The sequence below is a fragment of the Euwallacea similis genome, chromosome 25, assembly GCF_039881205.1.
Source record: "Euwallacea similis isolate ESF13 chromosome 25, ESF131.1, whole genome shotgun sequence".
NCBI lineage: Eukaryota > Metazoa > Arthropoda > Insecta > Coleoptera > Curculionidae > Euwallacea > Euwallacea similis.
Window position 1 is genome coordinate 1,113,373 of NC_089633.1, and position 25,277 is coordinate 1,138,649.

The 25,277-nt window shown below is 35.1% G+C and overlaps 1 protein-coding gene and 1 non-coding gene across 2 annotated transcripts; one reads left to right on the plus strand and one right to left on the minus strand.

Annotated features, from left to right (window-relative positions):
• Positions 1 to 146: 146 nt before the first annotated feature.
• Positions 147 to 17,881, minus strand: LOC136416867 (uncharacterized). The gene is made up of 14 exons (XM_066402251.1): positions 17,359 to 17,881; positions 15,729 to 16,028; positions 10,418 to 10,647; positions 8,730 to 8,884; positions 8,503 to 8,663; positions 7,623 to 7,758; positions 7,431 to 7,559; positions 7,163 to 7,369; positions 6,649 to 7,113; positions 5,119 to 5,292; positions 1,257 to 5,066; positions 919 to 1,205; positions 719 to 863; positions 147 to 667 (listed from the first exon to the last, which is right to left on the minus strand). Exons 1-14 carry the CDS (start codon positions 17,626 to 17,628, stop codon positions 378 to 380), a joined length of 6,759 nt encoding a protein of 2,252 aa, XP_066258348.1. The 5' UTR covers positions 17,629 to 17,881; the 3' UTR covers positions 147 to 377.
• TRNAG-UCC (transfer RNA glycine (anticodon UCC)) lies at positions 8,219 to 8,290 on the plus strand. The gene has a single exon. It is a non-coding gene; the product is annotated as a tRNA-Gly (tRNA).
• Positions 17,882 to 25,277: the final 7,396 nt, after the last annotated feature.

The following is a 25,277-nucleotide window of genomic DNA, read 5'->3' on the forward strand; positions in this document are numbered from 1 at the left end:
GTCGTAATTTGGCAACAGCGATGCTATTATGGTATATTTCACTAAAATGTTATGTATATGTAACAACCTCATGGCCACTGTGACGAAGGAAAGTTGCAGCGCTGCCATTTAAGGTTTGAACCCATAAAGGGATTATGAGAAAAAACTTCATAACATCATCATTATCAATCATGGCATATAATAACTTACAACCTATTTAACCTTTACTTAACTACAATTGACTAAAATATACAAAACATTTTACAATATATAAGGAAACTTTTTACACTGTTAATCCGAATGCAATAAATATCATAGAAATTTTGCAATATCATTAAATATGGCAACTAAAATTTCCAGTAACAAAATCACTATATTTACACTCACTATCCCCTTCCCTAATCGCTAGTGATTAAAGTATTTTCTACGCATGCTGGTCCCTGACTGGGCCAATTGCAGGCCCCCAAAGAATTATCAAATGTCAACTGAACCGGGCAGTTGAACACGTGCAAAGTGAACCTGTTTTTCTTGCAATCCCACCTGCAGGAGTAGAACTTGTTACATTGAGTGGGGTGTCTGAACAGACCAGCCCTTTGGCAATCGATGGTTCCTTGCAACGTTTCGGTCCTACTGCGGACGCCACCAGAGCCGAAGCGGTCAAATTGGTGAGCGAGCACCTCTTGGGTACCTAAATCAATATTGAGTACTACATGTTTTAGGTTTTAACCGTGATAATCACCTTCTTTGGCACCATCTTTTGCAGCTTGTTTCACCAATTTCAAACCAGAGCGAACAGCTTTGACGATCTCTCCATCAGATGGAGTTGAGTCCTCTGTAGTGCTCTTTTGGTAGAATAATTCAGTTACCGATGTTACTGGATAAACCTAAAATAATTCCCTCGATAATCGTTTTCATCATACATTCACCCTCAAATCTCACCTTAACCTTTCTCGTTTGAGGTCTTAAAGTGGTGGGAACAATATCGACCACCCTCAGTGGTTCATAATTCTCCACCAATTTACTTCCCGTCTCAACGTCATAATCCTCATCGTTTTCTGTGTCCTCCACAACAATCACTTTCTGCTTTCTGCGCAGAGTGAGTTTGTTTGATACGCAGGTGCACTGCGCACCCAACTTGGCCGAAAGAAGTGGATGCGCATCGTTGGTTTTGATTACAGTGACGGGTCTCACTACTTTGATGGTGTGAGGTCTGTAGGACGGCTCTTCTGTAAAGAAAATTACAATATTTTTGCTTTTAAATCTAATTCAACTCTCACCAGTGATTGAAGTGGTCTTTACCCTAGTCCTCACAGGCAAATATTCTCTATTCAAAGTAGTGATCTCTGGAGCTACAGTACTTGTAGTTCCTTTCTTGCTAGGTAAATACTCCCTGGAGGGGGTAACAACTTCGACCCTCGGAGCTTTGGTCCTCACTTTTACAGGCAAATAATCCCGGGCTAATGTAGTCACTTCCGGTGATACAAAGTTCTCCACAACTTTAACTACTTTGGGTAATGCTGTGGTGGTAACTTTCACTGTGGGGGTAACCGGCAAATACTCTCTTATAGGTTCCAAGGTTGTCGATTTTACTCTAACAAATTCTTGAGCCGGAGTAGAAGTGTACCTACTATCGTAAAAAGTAACTGTAGCTGGGGTTACTGGTTCAAGATTCTTTGTAGCAATACTCTTGATTGTAGACACAAAGTTTGGCCTTGGAGTCGTTAAAACTACTGCTTTAGGTTGGTAATATTGCACTCGATTCAACCTGACTTTCTCATAATCCGGGGCTTGGTAGTCTTCTACTACAACTTTGCCAAAATGCTTGTAATCCTGCTCATAATTGTAGTTTTCTTGCAATTTTTGCTCATAATTTCCAGTGACATACGCAGTTTTCTTCACAAAGGGCACTTCTTGCACTGGCTCTTCTTTAAACTGCACTGCAGGCTTAGGATAACTGTAGCTTCTACTTGGCTGTTGCTGGAAATAACTGTTAACTACAGTTGGCTTTTTTTCCACAACTACGACAGGTGATGGTATAAGAGGTTCCTGGGCGATACTTCCTAGATTGAAATAACTTGTAACCACTGATGGTTGCACTGGTCTATGCTCTACTACAGGTTTACTAGTAGTTGACGCTACATAACTATACTCGCTCACTACAGCAGGCTTTTGGGTAGATGGTGGAAGATAACTACCTACAGCGGGTTTGACTGTAGTAGTAACAACATAATTGGGTATTGGCGCTGAATAGACCGCCGGAGTTTGTTTAATTTCTAGAAGAGGGTTTACAGGCTTTGAAGTAGAATAACTGTAGCTATTGTAGTTTTCTTGTGAATTAACTTTAGACGTTCCTAAATTAAAGTAGCTTGTCACGACTGCTTGAGGAGTTTCTTCAAACTTCACGGATGATTTAGGATAGCTGTAGCCTACAGATTCTTGAATTGCAAATGGACTTGGTGTAGATTGGTAACTGTAGTCTTGAGTAACTACCGGTGGCTTTTGCGTAGACACTTCGATAATAGGCTTAGAGGTAGATACATAAGGTACAACAGGGGTTTCTTCAAACTTAACTGAAGGTTTCGGATAATTATAGCCTACTTGTTGCTTAACTACACTGTCTACTGCAGCGTTTGATGTATCTAAGTTAAAGTAACTAGACACCACTGCCGGCTTTGGAGTTGAATAAGTTTCTACAAATTCCACTGAAGGTTTTTGGTAACTGTAACCTTCTTGTACTACAATTGGTTTTGCTTGAACAAAAGGTTTTGGCGTGGAGTAGACGACTGTAGGTATTTCTTCAAATTTGGTGAAAGGTTTTGGATAACTGTAGTCTACATGTTGCACTTCATTGTTCGATGTAAGTTTCGAGTTGGCAAGGTTGAAATAAGAAGAAACTACAGCTGGATTGGTTGATTGAATTATATATGGTTTTGAGGTTGAATGTGTCACTGGGGTTTCAATTAATTGTACTGCAGGTTTTTGATAAGTGTAGCTTTCTTGGACTATAACTGGTTTGGGTGTAGAGACCTGAATAATTGATTTAGGAGTGGAGTAAGTGGCAACAAGAGATTCCTCAAATTTAATTTCAGGTTTCGGATAAGTGTAGTCCACATTTTGTTGCTGCACTACATTGTCAGATGTAGCTTTAGCAGTGGCAAGGTTAAAGTAACTAGAAACTACAGCTGGTTGAGGGGATTGCACTACAAAAGGTTTTGGAGTTGAATAAGTAACCGGAGTTTCAACAAATTGCACCACAGGTTTCTGATAACTGTAACCTTGCTGAACTACAACAGGTTTTGCTGTAGACACCTCGATAACCGGTTTAGGAGTTGAGTAAGTGAAGATCGGAGTTTCCTCGAATTTAATCTGAGGCTTCGGGTAACTGTAGCCCACATTTTCATGATGTACTACATTGTCAGATGTAGCTTTAGCAGTTGCAAAATTAAAATAAGTGGAAACTACAGCAGGTTGAGCTGATTGCACTGTAAAAGGTTTTGGAGTTGAATAAGTAACAGGAATCTCATTAAACTGCACTGCGGGTTTCTGGTAACTATAACCTTGTTGAACAACAACTGGTTTAGCTGTAGACACCTCGATAACAGGTTTGGGAGTAAAGTAAGTCACAACAGGAGTTTCTTCAAACTTAATTACGGGTTTTGGATAACTGTAATCCGCACTTTGTTGTAAAACTACATTGTCTGATGTACCTTCAGCAGAGGCAAGATTAGAGTAACTAGACATTACAGCCTGTTGGACTGGTTGCACTACCAGAGGTTTAGGAGTCGAATAAGTGGTTTCTACTTCCACCGAAGGTTTTGAGTAACTGTAGTTTTCAACTACAACAGCAGGTTTGGGAGATGAGTACGTCACCACTGGAGTTTCCTTGAATTGGATTGAAGGCCTAGGATAACTGTAGCCGATATTATGCTGGTGCACTGCATTTTCCGCTGAAGCTTTGGCATTCGCAATATTAAAGTAACTGGAAATTACAGCCTCTTGCGCGGGTTGCACTACAAAAGGTTTAGGAGTCGAATAAGTGGTTTCGACTACTTGCACCGAAGGTTTGGAGTAACTGTAGTTTTCAACTACAACAGCAGGCTTGGGCGATGAGTACGTTAATATTGGAGTTTCTTCGAACTTGATTGAAGGTCTAGGATAACTGTAGCCGATATTTTGCTGTTGCACTACATTTTTCTCTGTAGATTTGGCATTTGCAAGATTAAAATAACTGGAAACTACAGCTGGTTTGGGAGTTGAGTAAATTTCCACGGCGGGTTTCTGATAAGTATAAACAACAGGTTTAGGTGTAGAGTAAACAATAGGAGTCTCTTCAAGTTTTACATTTGGTTTGAGGGAAATGTGACTTTGGTAATTAGAACTACCAGACTCAGCTTTGTTGGCAAAGTTAATGTAGCTAATTCCTGGTTGAATTGACTGTTGGTAAATTTGTGGCTGCTTGTAGGCAATTCCAACAGCCTGTTGAGCGACGCGTTGATAAGTATAGGGAGTCTTTAATGGCTGCTTTTGGAAAGCAGTAACTAGTTGTGGCTGTTGATATATAGACTGTTCCACTATCGTTGCTGAAGGTCTTTTAAAATGGTGCAGTTGATTGTAGCTTATAGGGGATACTGAAGGAGTAGCTGGAGTTGAAGCTATTACAATTTGAGGTTCTACTGAGTATTTATGCTCAGCTACACCTTGCACTAAATAGCCCTGAGGTCTTGGGGTACTATAAATAAGTGATGGTGTTTCGTGTACTGTTATCAAACCAGGTTTGGGGTTTACATATCCCTCTTGCAGTATTGAGGCAGGTTGAGCTGTGGACGACACATAAACCTCAGGTTTTGCAGTGGTCACCGACACGAAAGGTGTTTCAGTAGTTACACTAACAGTGTTGACAAGTCTTTCAGTAAAATCTTTTCCTTGATTATTGTAAATGTATCCTTCATTTTGTGAGTAGGGGTGTCTTCCATGGGGTGATGTTATCACGAAGTTTACATAGCTGGTAGATATGTTGTTGCCAAGTCCTGCATCTTCAAGGGTCTTTACTTTATACTGAAGTTCTGGAGTATTGGCGATTACACCTCCTGGAATGGCGATTTGATAGGAGTTTTCTTGGAGTTTATATAGGGATAATACCTCGAATAGTATCGAATCCTGCAATGGTTTTGATGCCAGGGACTGGCACTGCGGTCACTGTAGGAATGGGAGTTACTCTGGCTGCAGGACTTTCAGTAACTGTGAGGATTGAAGGAGTAGAACTGACAATGTCACCTTCGCCATTATGAGACACATCAACTTCTGATAAGGTGCCTGATGAAAATTGGGAATACAGGGTATTTGGACAAATTGGTGCAAAACTTGAGAAGGTGAAAGTAAAGCCAAAAATAATTAAAAAAGTTCCTATAAACATTGATCCGACGGAGCACTGTTACTAAGATATGGCTCTCTAAAGGGGTTCTATCATTTGGATATTTTTTAAAATAACTTTCTTTCTGATTGAGATAAAAAGGAAAATTATAAGAATTGATCATATCATAAAGGTCTTAAACCATTATAAGTTTCATATCAAAATGGATTATAAATAAAAATAGTTTTCTAAGTACCCTTAACAGAAATTTTTCAAAATTTTTAATTCCTTTAAATTATTAAGAAAATATTATTTTTTAATAAATTAGCCTTTTTTAAAGAAAAAAATTATCAAAATTTTTTTGAAATTCTGTGTAGTTTAGTCAGAAATAATAATTTTTTAACTAATGTATGACTCAGTAACATTTCTTTTACATTTTCACGTAGTAGGCATATTTCATGGTGACAGTATCATTGAAGTGAATGTCACTTTCACTAATGGAAATAGTCTGCACGCTGAAAGAGACCTACGAATGTACCTGCAAACTTGCTAATTAACATAATAAACTAAGAAACGTAAGAATTTAAATGATAGCACGCAAAAGTAACAATCACTACAATAAAACTGTCACTGTGCAAGATAGCTACCATGTGAAAATATCAAAAAAATGTTACTGTTATAAGCCATACATTATTTAAAAAATTACTATTTTTGACTAAATTACGCAGAATTCGAAAAAAATTATAGAAATATTTTCTTCCAAAAAGGCTAATTCATTAAAAATATTATTTGCTGATAATTCAAAAGAAGAAAACAAATTCGAGAAATTTTTATTAAGGGTAGTTAAAAAACTATCTTTATTTATAATTGATTTTGATGAAGCTTATTGTAGTTAAAAACCTTTATGGTATAATTATTACCTAGAATTTTCATTTCATTATCTTAATCTTAATTAAAGAGAAAGTTATTTTAAAAATGAACCAAACGATATAACCTCTTTGAAGGGCCATATCTCAGTAACGGTGCTCCGTCGGACCAATGTTTATAGGAGCTTTTTATTATTTTTGACTCTATTTTCACCTCCTTAAGTTTTGTACCAACTTTTCCAAACTCCCTGTATATTAGATTTGATCCGTTTTTGTTTTGTTAGTACATGGTAACACTGCATTATTCATCTGTCAAACCAAAATGGTTTCCATATAACACTGACAGACGAACTAAGCCAAAACAGCTGTTATATTATCTATAAAAACCATGTTTCCAACTTTTGACAACTTTTCCTTATCTACTTATAAACTATATTTCCAAAAAAGACTTACCAACAGCGGAATAGCCTCCTCCAATGATATTAATACTGCCAGCCACTCCACTGCCAGCTCCATCAACACTTTTTGAACTGCCCCCATATAAATATCCATTATTTCCTTCAAGTTCCCCACTCTGATACTGCCCCTCATAATTTGCAGCCGAAGATACAATCTCTGCCAAACTTCCCTGGTACCTATCCGTACCTTCATACCCCACACTGGAAGGAGTGGCTTGATAAACTACCCCATTGTTAATCTTCAATAACCCAGCATTCTGCAAGGATTGGTCTGCATTATAGTTGAGTCTTGAACCCACGATGTAACCCCCGGAGTTTTGGTATGCAGGTCTCAAGGAGGTACCAACGTTACTGTATATCGTGAAGAGTGGTTTGTTTATGGAACCAGCAATACCTCCTAGTTTGATGGAGCCTAAACTTCCAAGTCCATCGTAGTTTTGGAGAATGAGGTCTGATGCACCTGGAGAAATATCTATGAAGACATTGATGAAAGGTTAATTTATGGGTACCTTTATTGCCTCCTCCATAGTAGTGGATGTTTTCGAATCCAGCTCCACTGGCACATTTCGGCACCAACCAAGACCATTCACAGATAAGCCTTTTTCCATCGAAAACTAAGCCGAATGGACACCTGAATTCATAAGGAGTTAGTCCAGATTTTCCATGGTCCAGGCAAGCAAAGAACCAACGGCAATTTTCCGGATCTGGATAATAGCCTATATACGAAAACATACCCATTAATTCTGTTTGAAAAATTTGTTTTTATTTAAGTTATACCAGGCTCAGATGGGCATACAAATCGCTCCTTTGGAACAGGGGCGATTTCACTGCTTCCGGAACAAGGAGTACCATGAGGAAGGCTTCCAGGCCACACACAAACTTCAACTCGTTCATCAAAAGCCAGACCTGAAATCAAGGAGATAGTAATAATTATTTTAAATTTGTTTTGGTGAATATGGTTAATTTTACCTGCAGGACAATCAAATTCGAATACATTGTAGTCATCGGTGAGTTGATCAAATTTAACACACCTGTAAAACCTGTTGCAAGATCGGGGATGAACGAAGTAACCTTGTCTGGAGCATTGGAACTCAGTTCGACTATCCTGAAATTTTTTTAAGGTCAATTCAAAGAGGAAGAAAATAATGAATATGGGGGAAAATTGAATAAAAATTGAGGATATATTAACACAGAAATATAACAAATTATTACTGAAAATTGTCTGTGGAAGAAGTTCGTGAAACCTTAAAATTGGGAAGATGTACGTCAAATGTAACATTACCACACTATCCACACATAGTTAAAATCAATAATTCTCTTTTCCTGTTAACTTTAAATATCTGATGAAACCGAAAGAAAAAAATATACATATAAAAGCCTGAAATTAAAGATTTCTTTATTGGGGAAATTATACCATATTAGTGTTTTTATTTTGTTACATTTGTCTATTCGAGATCAAACGTTTTATATGAGATCTAATAAACTTTCACTTTAAAAAAATTGAAAGTGGAGCATTTACGTAGAAGGTGAAAGTTATTACGAGTTATGGCATTTTAAACATATATGCGATGGTGGTGTAATGGTCAGCATAGTTGCCTTCCAAGCAGTTGATCCGGGTTCGATTCCCGGCCATCGCATAACTTTTTTTATTTTCTTATGTTTGTTACTTAAAATCCGAACAATTAGATCAACTAAAACATTGTCTCATACAAAGAAAATAAACAAATGAATTAGTAATTTCTTATTTTTTCCGATTTTGTCAACCTCCTCAGCTATCTCGGACAATCATAAAGACCACTAAGAGCTGCTTTTAACCGGCTGAAACATTACCAAATATTTTTGCACTTACCTGACGAACCACATGAATCTTCCCCTCAGTATCAATAACCCTGGAGATTCTAAAAGGGGATAGTTGAACCGAGTCCAAAGACTTCGAAGAACTGTCCACAATTTCTCTTTCCAACGAGTGTAGTACCGCCTGTCGTGGAGCACGAGCTTGTCTTGACAGCCCTTAAATACGCAAGAAATTGTTTTATAAACAAATCAAAGATTTTTTTCGTATATATGTATATATACCATTGAAAACTGCCTCTAAAAGTGTGGTTCCACATTCAGTTCCTCCATCTTGTGATAAATCTTTGAGAGCAATTCCGGCCAAACCTCGGACTCTTGCATATTTCGCTTTGATGTCTATCGATTTGGAGTCATCGAAAGCAATCCACTGATCATTGCTGAGGAGGAAAGAAAATCAATTATATAATAAATATTTAGTTTAGATCTTTCGATTCATCTGAAGATCTCTTCGATTCTTTTATTTTTCAATTGCTTTTAGAAGGTTTTTTGCTGGCTTTAGAACAAAATTTGAGAAAAATGCAAAGTGAAAGCTTCCGCATATAAGCATATTTAAAAAATCAACTATTTGTTATTAAACCAAAAACAATGAAATTGCTGAACCCATTCTGGTACCTTTCACAACACTTAGAAGCTGATGAACCATTTTTTTTCAACAAAACCTTTTTTATTATCAACATACGTGAGGATCATTTGCATAGTTACCCAGGTAATACCGCCGAACCACGCCCAAAATACTTATTTAATTAATTCCCCAATAATAAATTAACATATTCTCGCGATTGGACGACAATTTCGCGATAATACTTCGCAATTTATATCGAGACGAGAGATTTTAATATCACGTGTACTCGAGTAATTGCCCTAAATGTTGTGCAGATTTGTTGTGTAACCCTAAAATGCGTCCTAGTTTATAACTGAGTCGATGGGTGTTTCATTTTTAATTAATTCATTTGCATAATATTGCGAGGGAATAACCGCTGGGAAAAAAATCAAGTGCAGGCTATATCGATTCACACAGAAGTAGTAGATATTAGAAGTTGCTAAATGGCAATACCGCGATGCGATTTTGTTCTAACTTTTACATGGAGATGTGTCACTGCTGTCATTTTCAAATGAGATTAAACGTTGCCAGATTGTCTCAAATAGATTAAAAATGCTTCCGAATTCTTTTTTCAAGTCATTATGAGCTTCTTTTGCTCTGTCCCCAATTACTTAATTTAGTTCATTGTTTTTATCGTTAATTAAACGTTATAATTTAATAATCCACACTAAATTAAAATAAATAATAAAGTCAAGGGAACCTAAAACTATCGTTTACTATTGCATTTTACATTGACCCGACACACCTGTAAATTCAAATGCAATTTAACGGACCTACGAACTAGTCCAAAAAATTCGATAGGCTTGAAATTCATATGGGGCCCATTAGTCACCGTTTGATCTAAGCGCCTATGGAGGTTTGCATATATCATGGTATTATGTGCAATTCAAATCAGACAGTTTGATTTAATGTTGCGATCGAACAGCGATGTTTGAATTTAAAAGCGAGCAAGAGAGGCACTGAAAACGTGTTTCTCTTGGCAATAAAAAAAATAATTTATTTTCAAGCCAATTTGTTTCAGATCTCCCTTTTTCCTCTCCACCGCATAATGCCTCTTGAATACTGAACAACATTTTTAGCTCACTCTGTACATAAAAGCCAAAACATGTTACGCAACAACCGCTCCACTTTCTGTACTCGTGCTCAGACGTTTTACCTAATACGTTCGACATTGCCCATGGTGGTACTTCTAGCGTAACGCGTACCAACGACCATCCATATGGAGGCCGTGACAGTGGCAGTAGAATATGTGGTACTTTTCTTTCTTTTATGAATAGAAAAATAAAAGAAATATCGTCAAAAACCTCACCTAAATATATATTGTCCTGCCTGATCTTCATCTCTCTCAAGAGTCCAATTTCCCCGCTCCATCAGGTGGCAAAGCTCGTTCCGAGTGATAGATTTCAGATCCAAAGCAGGGCTTCCCGGCGCTGTGTATTCCTCATTTTGTAGGGTGAACTGGAAGGCTTGAACTGGAGCCGTTATCACCAATTTCGATAAGGGGGCCCCAAGCCCGTTTGCTAGGTCTACTACTGAGTCCTGAAAGAATTTTTGATTGACAATCTCAGCTTTATTAAAAATTATGCAACCGTATTATCATTCATCGACCCATTAAAAATTCCTATTGTTTCTTCATAAGAAGCATATAAATGCTAGGTGAAAAAATGCTGAAGCAGGTGCTTACAATCTACAATGTCATTGTTAGTACTACATCCTGTTACAATTTCACTAATAGCGAGTATTGGATTGAAAAAGCCGCGAGATTATTCTTCAAACTCCATCTCAGGAAGTGTTGTTCTCCCAATGCGGAAGTTTAAAAACACATTATTTTCTTCCTACAGTGACCACTCTCTTAATTTTTTCAGTAATGATAGTCGTGAACGGAGACAAGCCTTTGAGCCCCCTTGGGCATTATAGCCGGTCACCAGCATTTAATTAGAATATTACATAATGATTTTTTAAGATTATGTTATTTAATATAATGGATGATTTCAATAGAAATTAATGGGCGTGGTTCCGAACGAGTGCAGAGAACCAGTCGAATGTCCAGCTTGCAATAGTTTGATGAATTATGCAGGAAGCAGCTGATGCATTTAAACCAGAATGGTTTAGCTGTAAGAAATGTGAGTGTGCTTGATGAATGTAGTCGTATAAATTGGCATTATAACACCGCTTGTTAGCGTTAAACGGAAGAATGGGTACATGGGACAAAGTTTTCTCTAGTCAGGACACTTGTCCTCTTAATGGTCACCTATGAACTTCTAACTTCCTTCAAAAGTCCCAACTTTATTTATCTATCAACAGTTTGCCTATCACATAATATCAACTAAATATACCCTACTTATGAGTTCAAAACATACGAGTATGTTGAAAACAAAATTATTCTGAGCAGGATGTTCTAATTATTCAAAATTTTTCAAGATTGTTTACATAAAGTTGCCTGAAACAATCTTATGAACACATCTTTAAGAATTGATAGAATCAATATTTAGATGCAAAGAAATTCTTTAATAGAATTCTAAAATCAGTATCACATATTTCCTCAAAAATTTCCTAAAACTTATTTACTTCACTAAAAATCCTTTTAAAAAAATTGCAAAGTCTTTTGAACTCTAAAATTTGACTTAGGCCATAAAAATTTTCAAAACTCTTTATAAATTCTTGCAATTTTCTAAAAATTTTAGAGGGTTAGTAGATGGATATAAAACCCTTATTAAGATTCGTCAGAAACTCTTTATATGATTTCTTCCACTTCCAAATTGCTTTTGAAAAAAATGGTTCTAAATTGCCAAAAATTCTGTCAAAAGTGATTTAAAACAATTTAATGTATTTAAGTCTATAATTTTTTGCACAATGAGGAGAAAAAGTTATTTTTACTCCTGCAAATAATGTGGCAAATGTAACATTCAAGGCAGTGGAAAATGCTTTCCTCTAAAATCATGCAGCTAATTTGTTTCAATGATTTGACGAAAAAATTCAGATAAACCAATGTTCTGTTTTATAAATAAAAAAAAACAGGCATTATTTAACCTGAAAAAATGAAACGCGACTAGTACTGTCAAAGACAAGCAGGAGTTAAAGTAGCATTTTCCTTCTTTATAAAAATTACTATTGTAAGTTTATGATGCGCAGAGAGAAAAGTACTTTTTCTTCTTTCTGAGGAGCTAGAGCGCTGTTTGCAAACAACGGAGCTAAATTGTGTTTTCAATTAAAGTCGTACAATAATTCATTTTTTTCTAACACCAAAATCTTTCTAAAATTTTCAAAATTCTGTGGAAAGCTTAAAATGTCTTCAAGAATTGTTGTAAATATCTTTATGTTTTCTTATCAAAGCAAGTCAAAAATTTAAATTTATGTCTGACTTAAATGATGCGGGCTGTCAGTGTCAAACAAATAATAAATCAATATCAACGATTTCATGGCCAACTATCTTAAAATTGCAATATTGAATTACAAAAAGGCTGCAAGTCCGCCATTTTGAGAAATAACTGTCTAGTTATTGCTATCATTTTAAAATTTGAAAAAATATCTTTTTAAATAAGTCATAACCTACTATGCTTTCCATTAAAAAAACTAAATTTATGCCATATCTAAAAAATAACAGCGATCAGAAAAAATTTGATTATCCTCTCTTTTCAAAGCAAAATTACTTATAATGTTTGTATTTACATAATTTCTCTAGAACCAAATATTATACGACTAAATCAATTAAAAGAAATCGCCAAAATTTGGTTTTTGCTAAATATCTAGTAAGCCATGGACTTTTTCAAGGAACCAAAAGTGGCTTTAAATTGGTCCCCTAAAGCTATAATTCTTTCCCCGTTTAACCGACTTCGAAAGTTTGCTAGTTTCAAAGATCGTTTCATTAATCATTGCAAAAAACTGACCTGTATTTCGTGAAAAAGTTTCTCAAAAGCCTTTCAAGTTCATGCATAGTTACTTCATACTTACAAAATTATCTTGAAGTTTTGCGAGACTTCCGAAACTACGTAAAAAACTGGAATGGTTGTTTTTCTAACAAATGCCGAAAGTGTTACTTTCCCACACGCAACTGCTGTGCGGGGAGCAATCAAGACATTTCCTACAGGAATTGGAAACAGTATTTTTTCTGGGAGACTTCAGATTCTCCGTTTTGTGTTTGATGAACAAATATCAGAGTCCCTATTAGATAATCAATATGAGAAAGTAGTTGGCGAAGTTATTTTTTCGGGGAGAGTATCCTCTTTCTTGCACTAGTGCAAGAAAGTAGATTTTTCGTTTTCAAATGTGGGCGGGAAAGTCCTAAACGCGAATAAGAAAAAGCTTCAAAAACCAGGCAAAACTTTCAATAATATCTGGGGACCCTGCGGACATTACACATAAATACCACAGAGCATGTTTGATATTTAATCCATATATGTGTCCTTTCAGATCAAAATTAATAATCTCGTATTTAAAAAAAAAACTTGACATTTCAAAACTTTTTTGCTCCAATAAAGGACTTTTACTGGTAAAGGCTACCGGATCTCGATAACTGATTCAATCTTGATGGATTCCAATTAGGGTTTTAGTCAGAACAATTAAAATCTCATTAATTCATTCTTGGATGTTGTTATTCATATTTAGTTTTTACACACTTATACCTAAATTAACATACAAAAATCCATTAATCAAAGTTACATCTTGCTGTAATACAGATCTTCGGGAGGACCTAAATAGTTATGTAAATGCCGCTGAAATGTGAACAAAGAAGTGGAAAAAATGTTTCGGGGCAGGAACATCGAAACAGCTCTTCGCGATGATTGATCGTGAAAAACATCCTCCAAGGCTTTTGCAGAGGAGGTTTGGTTTCGGGTCAAAAAAATGTCTTATTAGAATGGGGCCGCAGGACCTTCACATTTTCGAAAAAGATCCTTACAGGGAATGAAATGCAATACATCCTTCTTCATCCACAGCAGATGTCAATCATCGATTGATTGGTTATTATGTGGATTTCGGAACGCCCACTTTGCGGTAGAACAATGTAAGGTATTTAAACTAGGTCAGAAAAATGCCATACAGGTCAAACAAAGCATTATCATAATCCATATCATACAGTCTATAGGAAAGTTCTGTGTCTTTTGATTTAAAGTTGTTTGGAGCACTCTGTATTGTAATGTTCGTATTGAAACATTGACATAGCTTATACATTAAATCATCGAATCTCCGGTCATTTAGCCATGTTGCGAATAATTATAACAAGGATTCCGGTTGTAACCCATAGTAGGACATTTATCCGTAGGAGGAGCTATGTAGGCGCCGTTACCATAAGGACTAAAAAAACGTTCAAGGACCTCTGCAGATATTTCTTGAAAAACAAGACAAATCGACAAAATCGAAAGTAGATCCTCCCACAATGTGGTTGAAGGTTTGGATTTAATTATTACTGATTTAACTTATACATGAATTAAAGAGCTTTGCAGCATTAAATATTCATGTTTTTGTGAAGACAACGTGTGAAAATCTAGCAAGAGAAACATTCCGTGAAAAATAGCTTCAAACGGAACTTGAAAATTTCAGTGTTGAGGTCAAAATAGAAATCTGTCTTCAGAAATCTCACGAATTCGAAAAATTGGTCCAAAAATAACCAAAAAAAGTCACGGTGCAAGGTAGAGGGTACGTTGATTTAGTTAATGTTTAGATCCGCACAGTTCATGTACGACACACATTCAATTTTGTTTTGAATTGAAATTAATTTTTTTTATAATAAAATCTCAAAGGTAATGAAAATTGGGTCCAAAATGTGATGGATTCGAAAATTTGGTAAAAAATCAAAAAAGAAGAAAATGATTTGCGCAATACTTGAAACAGCAGTTCTTATACAGCATCAATATTCTGCAATCAAAATTCTAACCAGAATTTTATGGAAACCAAAAACCATAGAAATTTAAAATTTACAGGCTCGGATTTTGGAAATTTCAATCAAACTTCTAGAAGAGATTTCAAAAATCCAAATCAAAATTTGTTCATTTTAGTTCTGAAGCCGTAACTACTTTAATTTACAAGATTTTAAGCATAATATTCAAATCCTTATGATATTTCAGTTTTTAAATTTGAAAATGTGACATTTCAGTGAACCCAAAGCTAATTTTATTCCATAAAAGTATATGTTCTTAGATGATAAATTTCAGTAGCACATTTCCGTGTTTGAGACCGAAATCTCTTTCACGTCATAGTGTTTTATCGTTTCAATGTGAAATTAAAACGTCAGTTCTTATTTGATAACTCTCAGTGGAGCACCAAAAATCCGCAGATTTCAATGTTGAAACTGAAATCTGCTAAATACCAAATGAAACTGATATTTTACCTTACAAGCACGAGAAAATTTTAAAAAGCGAAACCAGAATTCAACGAGGTTTCAATGTTGAAACTGAAATTCTTATGATTTCCAAACTATTTTGCTGCAAAAATTAAAAAAAAATATTTGTATGATTTTATGTATTAAAATGTTCCTACAAAATCATACAATTTTGACTTTGAGCTTCAATGAAAATTGACTTGAAACCTGAGTTTCAGGTCAATTCAGGAAATTTGAAAACATAGGTTTTTTAATGAGAAGAGATTCCTCTTTTGAACGGTAATTTTTTGATGAACATTCTTACCGTATTCTGCATATCCCACATTCCCGATAATCTGCTAGGATGGAAAGTGACATTGCTGGACGCCCCCAAAAAGGCGGTTTGCAGAACAAACAAATCCACATGCTTGCTGAGAGGCTTAAAATCAAAGTATTTGGCCACGAGCTCCGCTTTAGGAGGTATTGCCAGGATAATTTCCAAATCAGACCCAATTTTCGTTTTAATCGTCGATATGAAGTCGGTTATGTCGTTCTTCGAGTCGAGTTTCCTGAGGTTGAGTTCCAATCCGTCGATTTTGGTGCTTTTGAGGAGATCGATGAGCCCCTAGAAATAAATGGACGTGGTTAATGCAGGGTAATTTTCCGACAATTAAGTGATGATAATGTCAAACGCTTTGCACAGAGAGCTTAAGTGCCACAAATAACTGCTATAAAAATAGTTGGGGTTTCCAAACATGAGAGTAAGTACCATTAGTTGCGACTGGTTATGATGTAAGGAATAATTTTATAGGATCTGGTTTGAAAGAGCTGAAACACGCTTTAGATTGCATTATAATCATTATTTTTTAAATGCTCCTTCAGCAGTGGACAAGTAATACGCGACAAAAAATAGATCTGCGAAAATTCCATCGCCTCAAACTTCAATCGCTCAGCTAAAGTGAATTATTTTGCCGTGAAATTCTGCGAAAATTCAACATTGGGCGATTGTATCCAATCAGCTTTTGATTTCCTCACACAGGAATGACAGGAGGGAGACTTTATCTGGTGTCTCCAACTCCACGCGATAAACAGAGACAGCTATGTAATAAGGGAGAAGGTGGAGTTGCATGTAGGGAAAGTGGCACACTGGGGGTAATTACAAATTCTTCCGGGCCAAATATCTTTTTGATTCTTAGTCGATTTTCGACTAAGATGGTTGAAAGATTTTAATATTTCACTATTTCTGACTTTTCGCCCATAATGGTATTATTTAACTGCTTATTAAACGAACTTCTATATAAATCATTTCCTATTAAAAATCTCTTCATCCGACAAGTCATTACCGGCATTTTCCAATATTCTGAAACCCACTTCTTTGCCTATTGATCTCAACAGATTAAACTTTATCAACGATCTCAAAGCACACTTACGAAACACACCTTATTATAGACTTCATGATTCATTGTTTTCAAGAGGTAGTGTAAGCGTATAATCCATTTTGAGCCATTTGCAATTTTTTCTTTAATTTATGCTCGTAAGGAGCGGTCCCCTTTCTAATTATAATTCGGAATCTCTTGGTCCGATATTATCAGATGAATTATTTCAATTTTCTAGAGTTTATTAATGGAACGGTTTGTAATTATTACACCTATTATGCATGCTGCAATAGTAATTAAATCAATCTTGGAAAGTGATAACTTTGAAAATTTGTGCACATATACGAGTTTGGAGGAATTTATGATTGTCGCAGAAAAACACATGATCTAATCTGGACCTCAATTAACCTGAAAACTGAAATATTCATAAGAAAAACTCTTCATATTTTGAAGAAATGCATAAAAGTTTTGAAGAAATTTTAAAATTTCAATTCAAATTTTAAGAATGCCTTAAAATTCCTCAAAATTCGCTTAAGATATATTAAATGATAAAAAGTATTTAAAAAAATTCTCCCTTACCTGATTAAATTCATTGACGGTCACATAAACCTTCACCCCATTAGCCCTTTTCCTCAATCTTTCAACTGCCTTGGCATCTGCGTTGGCCGGCAAAATCACGTGAGTACAATAACACCCATCAACTACGTCTACGGTACTATAGTAACAAACCAACTTTGAGGTACTCAGTCCCTTGTTAACCCCACACTCTTTCTTGGAACTCGCATTCACCCCATGGAAAACGCACCACACCGCACCGAGTACCAAAAGCAATTTCGAAAAGTCCTTCATTTTTATGCCTTTTTTGCTATTTTTGCAAAGTCATACTTTTGAGGAGTGTTATATCACAGGTTACTTGTTGGTTCGCACGTATATTAAGTGATACTATCTGCAGGTACTCTTACGCACCACTCTTACTTTCGTTCATTGACGGATTTGGAGCGTCCTTTAAAACGAGTTCTTTGCTTTTCGGTAGGTCGAAGAAAACTGGATCATGTGCGTTTCTGGTGGTACCTTGTAGTTTAGGGTTACTTTTTTCGGTGGGGCATTATACCAGACTGGCGGATAATTTGAAAGTTGATTTTGCAAAGTTCCGATGGTATATTTTTGTGGTGAGGGTAGGTAACATGTGTGTGATGATGTTATGGAATATGGGTACTTCGTATGGATTCTTTGCTATAACAGAGAGAGTGCGAAGGCGACAGATATGGGTTTGGGTTGCATTTCGTTTTCAAGTCTCAGATAACTACAGGGAGTGTGGTACCTGAATTTCCAATAATTTTATATAAATAATTGGCCTTCAAAAATATACCAATTAATTATCTGTATAAATCATATCTCCTTTAGTTTCCTATGCGAGGCCACTTGAATACCTACTTTAGACATTTTCAAGAATGTCTTTAAATGAAGGTACATAAATTCACAAATGCCATAATAAGATATAAAAATCAACGGAGTTTTTGGACGTGAGGAAAAAATTGTGAGGAAAAGTTCTAATTGTGAAGAAATAAATGGGCAACATTTAATTTTCATAAAAACTAGTGAAGTACAATTTTTCTTCTCAACATACATGAAATCAGGGACGTACTGCATTTTCTACATTTATGAATCTTGAGGGATAAAGGATGACTTTTCTTTAGGCTTTTCTCCTATTAACCCTTTCTGGTACAAACCCGGTTTTTTTCAGTATGTAAAGTTAGTTCAGTAATGTACTTCGTTTCTTGGAACAACTTTTGGAATGTTCATAATATTGAATGAAAAGCGACACCATTTTCATGACGATCCTTTTTCTTAATCCTTTTCGTTACGACCCTGATTTTTTTTCGTTGTAGCTTCATTTTACTTGAAATTATTTTATTTTAATTATTTTATTGAAATTATATTAGCAGCGGTGTTCCATTCTTCTAGGGTGGTTCTAGTCGGGTTTAACTGAGTCGATATTTCAACAATGATTGTACAATGAATCTAATAATGGATATTCCTTGGGTCAAGACAGAAAAAAGTTCTTATGTTGTTTCGTAAATACAGCATGTGGAAGTTTAGGAAAATCGATTTCTTATTATTAAAAGGAAAAATGCTTGCGCCAATGTAATCGAAATTTTTGTCATTTAATCAGTGGCATGCCGACGGGGCGGGTCCAGAGGAATTTTGTTCAAAAATATGAGTACCCCGTAGATTTTTGCAATTTTCATAATTATTTCGAATAGAGTAATTAAAAGTAAAAGTTCTCCTCCACATCTTAATAGACTGTGTCTTTTCTTCCATATCAAATTGTGCATAGAATCTAAAGACATTCACGATGTGTCGTTTTATGATGAGAGCCCTATATCAGACCAGTAAAATTTTAAATACCTCTAAATTGCTCTAAATTTTGGTATCTCACAACCCATCAATGAATTTTTTAGCAGAATTTATCTTACTTCATTTCTCAAAATTTGATCATCGATGTCTCGGGACTTTGTGGTCTAATTTTTCTTGAAGAATAAATCGTTTCAACAAGCTCTACAAGGCCAAGCTTCAACAAGGACTGCATACATGGAAATATGGTTTTTTAATTTGCCACATATAAGATTAGAATCTATAACTTTCCTTCTACGTGTGACTGTCGAGTTTCCTGTGCTTTAGGCTAGATCAGGCTAGTTCAAGTTAAACAAATTTTTACCTGTTGTCGCATACACCATACCAAACCACCTGGAGAGCTTCAAGCCACCATAACGATAAAATACCCATTAATTTAATTAAAAGTGATAACTGTGCGCCACGAGGAAGCAAAAAATGCCCACAGACCTCTTTTATATGGCCCATGCAAGCATGAACCATGTAAGTCTGAGTGATAAACCCACGCACGTATATCGAAAAGTGAAATGATACGCGGCATAACATCTCGAGACCGGCCCATTATGTAACCCAAATTAGGAAAGACGCGGCCGGCCCTGATATGGGGCCATGCCCAAAATTCCAATCGATTTGCAAAACGAGAAATTGGACCGAAAAATTAATCATAAGGTGCTCTATATACAGGGCGTAACATATCATAATGGAGATATTTCAGGGGGCGATTGTATTCTCTAAAATCATTAAAAAAATACTAATAGACGCATGATTAAAAACGCACCATTTTCAATATACAGGGTGGCTAAATTTGACATTTTTGTCTTTCTCGCGTATGCCTTAAGTTAAATTTTTTAAATTTTGTACATCTATTTTCTTTAAGGCCTTCGCAGCATAATCTCAAAATCGTCGGTGGCCATATACAGAGTGTTATGTTTTTTGTGTCATATACTATTTTATGCTTTGTATCTTTTTTGGAACACTCTGTGTGAATTCGGATATCAAATTTAAATTCCTTCTTCAATACTTTAGCTCATTTGTCACTTGCAATATTCTTATATCTTTTACCGTATTCGTAGAAATTGCAAAAATATGTATTGGTGCAAATTAAGAACGTAGAGGAAATAAGGAAAAAATAATTATCAGTGATTAACTATCTGAAGCAGTTCGTAACATTTCATCAAATTTCTTAAACTAAAAATAAATCTAAATCAAAACAAAATTTAAAAAAACTGTTGAAAATGTTCTCCTCTTATTAAAATGCAGAGCTCCATTTTGGGTCATAGACCAACGGATTTTCTCAACTATTCCAAGAGTATTGCACATGACGTTACATAAATCCACTATTTTATTTCGCACCTTCTTTTAGATTTCAATTGAGGTCGGATACATTAATTATTTCAGGTGTTCCCCCCCAATAAAAAGTCAAGACTATTTAAGTCGGGGGATCTAGGAGGCCCTGATTGGCGAGGAGAATATTTTTAATAATTTTTATAATTTTGTTTTCGTTTAGATTCATTTTCATTTTAAAGAATTTGATTAAATGTTACGAATTGCTTCAAATAGTTGATAACTGAGCCGGATGAGCATTTTTTCTTTACTTCCTTTACGTTCTTAACTTGCATCGATTGATATTTTTGCAAATTCTACGAAAACGGCGAAAAATACGAAAATGCTGCAAAGACCAAAAAGCTAAAGAATTGAAGAAGGAATTTAAATCTGATATAAGAATTCATACAGGGTGTTCCAAAAAAAGATATAAAGCGTAAAATAGTACATGACCTAAAAAATGTAACAGCCTGTATATGGCTACCGACCATTTTGGCATTTTATTGTAGAGGGTCTTAAAGAAAACACGTGTACTAAATGTCAACAGTTTAACTCAAGGCGTACGCGAGAAAGATGCAAAATGTGAAACTGCCACCCTGTATATAAAAAATAATACGATTTTGATCAAAGGTGTATAGTTCTTTTATTTTGCAGAGTATTATCGCAGTCAGAAACATCTCCTTGATTATGTGTTACACCCTGTATATGAGAGTGCCGTATTTTTTCGATGGGATCATTATTGAAATTTTTCAGTCAATTTGCTTTTGAAAAGGAGCAAATTGAGGTATATGGCAACTATCCCCTTGTCCGTTCACACATAAAAATGCAGATGTAAAATTTCGTTTATATCAATCATCCTCAAGGTTACAAAAACTAGAAATTATTACCATAGTAATGCGTTTCTTTATTCATTCATTCAAATCAAATCACGGTCTTCCTTTGTGGTGTCAAGTACATGGTTCATATATTATTTATTAGAGAAGTTTGCAACGCCTTCACAAAATTCCATTGTTCTTCCAAGCCGTTCCCAAAATGGATTTTTCTAGCTTCCGTGCGTGCGGACACATTCCAAAATATTGAGATTAATTTGCGTATTTTGAAGGTCCGATTAAACGTCCATTCATTGTTTCAGATTTGAACTCCGATCTACGTTTTGATATACCACATCTACATGTCCGCCCACGATGTTTTTTCCAATTAGCAAATGCTCATTTGGTGTCTACAAGAAAGTGTCTGCGATGAAATCTGGTTCAAGACAATTCAGTAAAATCCGTATTGCGCAATGGGTGTATGCCTAGATCACCTAGTTAAGTCGGAATAGTCATATTTTCTAATACTTTACTGCAACTTTCCTTGGGTTCGTTGATTGCAGCACGCATAGGTCAACCGCATTGAGCGTAGAAGCAGAAGAATGGCCCATCTTAGTCACTCACGTAAGTATATTTAGAACATGAGTATTAATAATAAGCATTATATATAACATTTTTGCAGCTGCCTTAAATGTTTTAACCCAATTTCAGAGCTGCAATAAATTTTAGGTGTTACACAATCGTGGCGTATACATATCAGATAATTTTTAATGCGGATTATATCAATTTACTCAGGTGGGAATTCCACTTAAGTGAATTAGGTAGAAGAAATCTAGGAAAAATGCGCAAAGTATAGGTCAAAAAGGCCATAAGTTTTTTTGCGGAAAAAATGAGCGATATAAAGGAAATAGAAGCTAAACGTTGAAGATAATTGAAAATGGGAAAAATTTGGGTATTACGAACCTTCTGGAATTTTCTCATTCTGTTCCTTTTCCAGGGACCCCCAAAATGTTTGTTCCCACCTTTTTAGAAACTTTCAAGCGCATATCTCTGCAACGCCGCAGTGCGTCGAAGGCGAAGGAACCAAAAACACTTTTTGGCCCTAAAAAGACACATGCAGGTACATTTTTAGGTTCTAGAGCTTTTCTAACAACTTTGAAATTTAGATCGCAATTTCTCATTGCCTATGAGTGCTCAGATTCGTGCCCCGAGCGCCCATTGTTGAAATTGGAATCGACGAGAAGGCATTAATTTTGTCTCCCATTTGCGTCTATTCACTAAACAAATTTATATGATGCAGAGCTTTGCAGGTCACGAAATTTTGCAATTTGTTAAAAAACAAAATATTTTAATTAATGAAAATCAGGGCCGCACTCAGAACGAATTGCTGATTAACACCTAGAAGATGTCAGGAACATCTCGAAATAAGAGAGTTGAAGATTTTTTTTTTGAGGAAATACATTTGCACGCCATTGATATTTTGTAATTTGACTAAGTCATCTGTTTGGAGAGAAAAAAAATTCATTTGAATTAAATAAAGGACAGAGGCGTACTGAGTACAAATTCCCGGTTAACATCTGGAAGATGGTGAAAATTTTTCAAAACTAGCGAGTTGAAGATTTTTTCTTTGTAGGAATGCATTGCTTGCTATTGAAAGTTTGTAATTTATTGGTTCTAAGTCAATTTTTGGAAAAAAAATTATCAGAAATTAGAGGCATATTGAGAAAAAATTCCTAATTAACATTGCTGCAACACCCTGCATACCTTCAAGCTTTCAGAAATAGCAATCCAACCATTTGTGGTAAAAAAAAATCTGTAGTTAGCTGTGATTATTCTATTTTTTTCGAGACCTGTATTTAGACTTTTTGCTATTTTCCATCAGAGGGAACGCTCAAATCCTTTATGTGCCTACTCATACGGTGGTAATCGATGAAAATTGATTTTTTTTTGTAGAGATATATACTTGGTGCTATTTTCGTGACAGACAAGTCGAAAATCAAAGTCTACTTCCGGGTTATAAAAGATTTCCATCTACCCCGTAATCCTGATGTTTCACCCTGTATTGAGGTAATGAAAATCGCCTACTTTGTATCTGACTGGTTATACAAGGCGTCTCTCGACATAGTACCATAAATTCAACCATGTATTCTAGGTTCCAAAATATGGTGAAAACTTGATATAAACTTATATCGAAAGACGCTTCATTTTCGAAATACAAGATGTGAAGGGTTGGTTCTTGAAGATGGTTTTTTATTAATATTTTCGAAACGTTTCGAGATAAATTAATGAAATTCTGTACTTTACTATAACTTTTTGCATTCTTTCTGAATCTCTATAAAGAAATTAATATTTTTTTTAGTCGCCGATAATACACAGTTTTAAAATATACCTAAACTTCTTTGTATTGGACTTCATTGACGATTTTATAGAGAAAATGTTAAATTTGGAAATATTTACATGGTGTTTCTAAATAAATGATAATACTTTTAATGGGTGAATCCCGAGACAAATTAAAATAAATAAGACGAAAAGTTCATATAAAGACACGTACAAAAATGCTTCGTTTTCTATCTATAGGGTGTTAAAAAGCACTTTTCTTCGCTTTTCTTTATTACTTGCTTATTTTTTATCGAAACTTACTGAAAATTTGTACATACTATACGCCGAATGTTTCCTAGAAATGAAAATTTTCGGATTTTGATTTCATATACAGAGTGATGCAGATTGATGGGTCTTAAGCTCTCATTTATCACATATTTTTTTCTTTTAATATTCTAATTCTTTTAGACAAATTTCTGAAATCTGCATTGAGTTTTCTCATTTTTCTGTCTCTTGCAAAATTTCGCTTAAATCAATGGTTTAGGTAATATTCGCAGTAATAGCCAAGGGTGTTCACATCAATCAATATAAATAATAAAGTAATATTTAGTAATACTTAGCATCACCCCGTATATGAAATCAAAGTCCGAAAATTTCCGTTTATAAGAAACATTCGGCGTATGATATGTACAAATTTTCAGCAACTTTCGATAAAAAATAAACAAGTAATAAAAAAAAAAAGGAAGAAAAGTGTTTTTATCACCCTATAAATCGAAAATGAAGAATTTTTGGACATGTCTTTATATGAACTTTTCGTCTTAAATTTAGCTTGGGATTCCTCCATTAAAATTTTTACCATCTATTCAGAAGTACCCTGTATATAAAAAAAGGTACTCTTGTTGAAAATCGAAATTTTCAACTGTTTTTGAGAAAATTGAATTTTGACAAATGGGTGGATACTATCTTTTATTAAATGAAGATCAGATTTAAAATCTTTTTTTATTCATTTTCTTTAACAATAACTGTAATTAAACACTGTTCCAGTAAAACCGAAAAACCACCAGACTTTATTAATAAATGCTGTCGTGTACGAAAATGTCATTTTTTTTTTGTTTCATTTCAAAGCCAACTGGATTTTAAATCTAATGTTTATTTAATAAAATATAGCATGCACCGATTTGTTAAATCTCAATTTTCTCGAAAACTGTTTGAGATTTCTACTTTCAACAAAAGCACCTTTTTTATGTAAGTATCTTCAAGTTTAATATTTTTTCTATAAAATGGTCAATAAAGTCAAGTATAAAAATTTTAGGTACCTTTTAAGTACCCCCCCCCCCCCCCCCTCTCCCTTTATTACCAGCCCTTAGACAAATTTGGCAATTTCTTTATAGATTCAGAAAGAATACAAAAAAATTATAATTAAATATAGAATTTCATTAATTTTCTTCGAAACGTTTCAAAAATATGAATAAAAGCCACCCTCAAGAACCAACCTTTCACGCCCTACATCTAAAACGATGCCCCTTTCGATGTATCTTTATATGAAGTTTCCGTCGTATTTTAGAACATAGACTACGTGGCTGAATTTACGGCATTATATTCACAGACACCTTGTATAATATATACGAAGATAATGCAACCGGATATCTACAT

Coding starts and splice junctions, on each gene's coding strand:
- LOC136416867 (XM_066402251.1), bottom strand. CDS start 17,628: ATGAAGGACTTTTCGAAATTGCTTTTGGTACTCGGTGCGGTGTGGTGC. Junction 8,664..8,729: donor TTTAGAGGCAGTTTTCAATG/GTATATATACAT, acceptor TGCGTATTTAAG/GGCTGTCAAGACAAGCTCGT. Junction 5,067..5,118: donor AGGATTCGATACTATTCGAG/GTATTATCCCTA, acceptor TCGCCATTCCAG/GAGGTGTAATCGCCAATACT.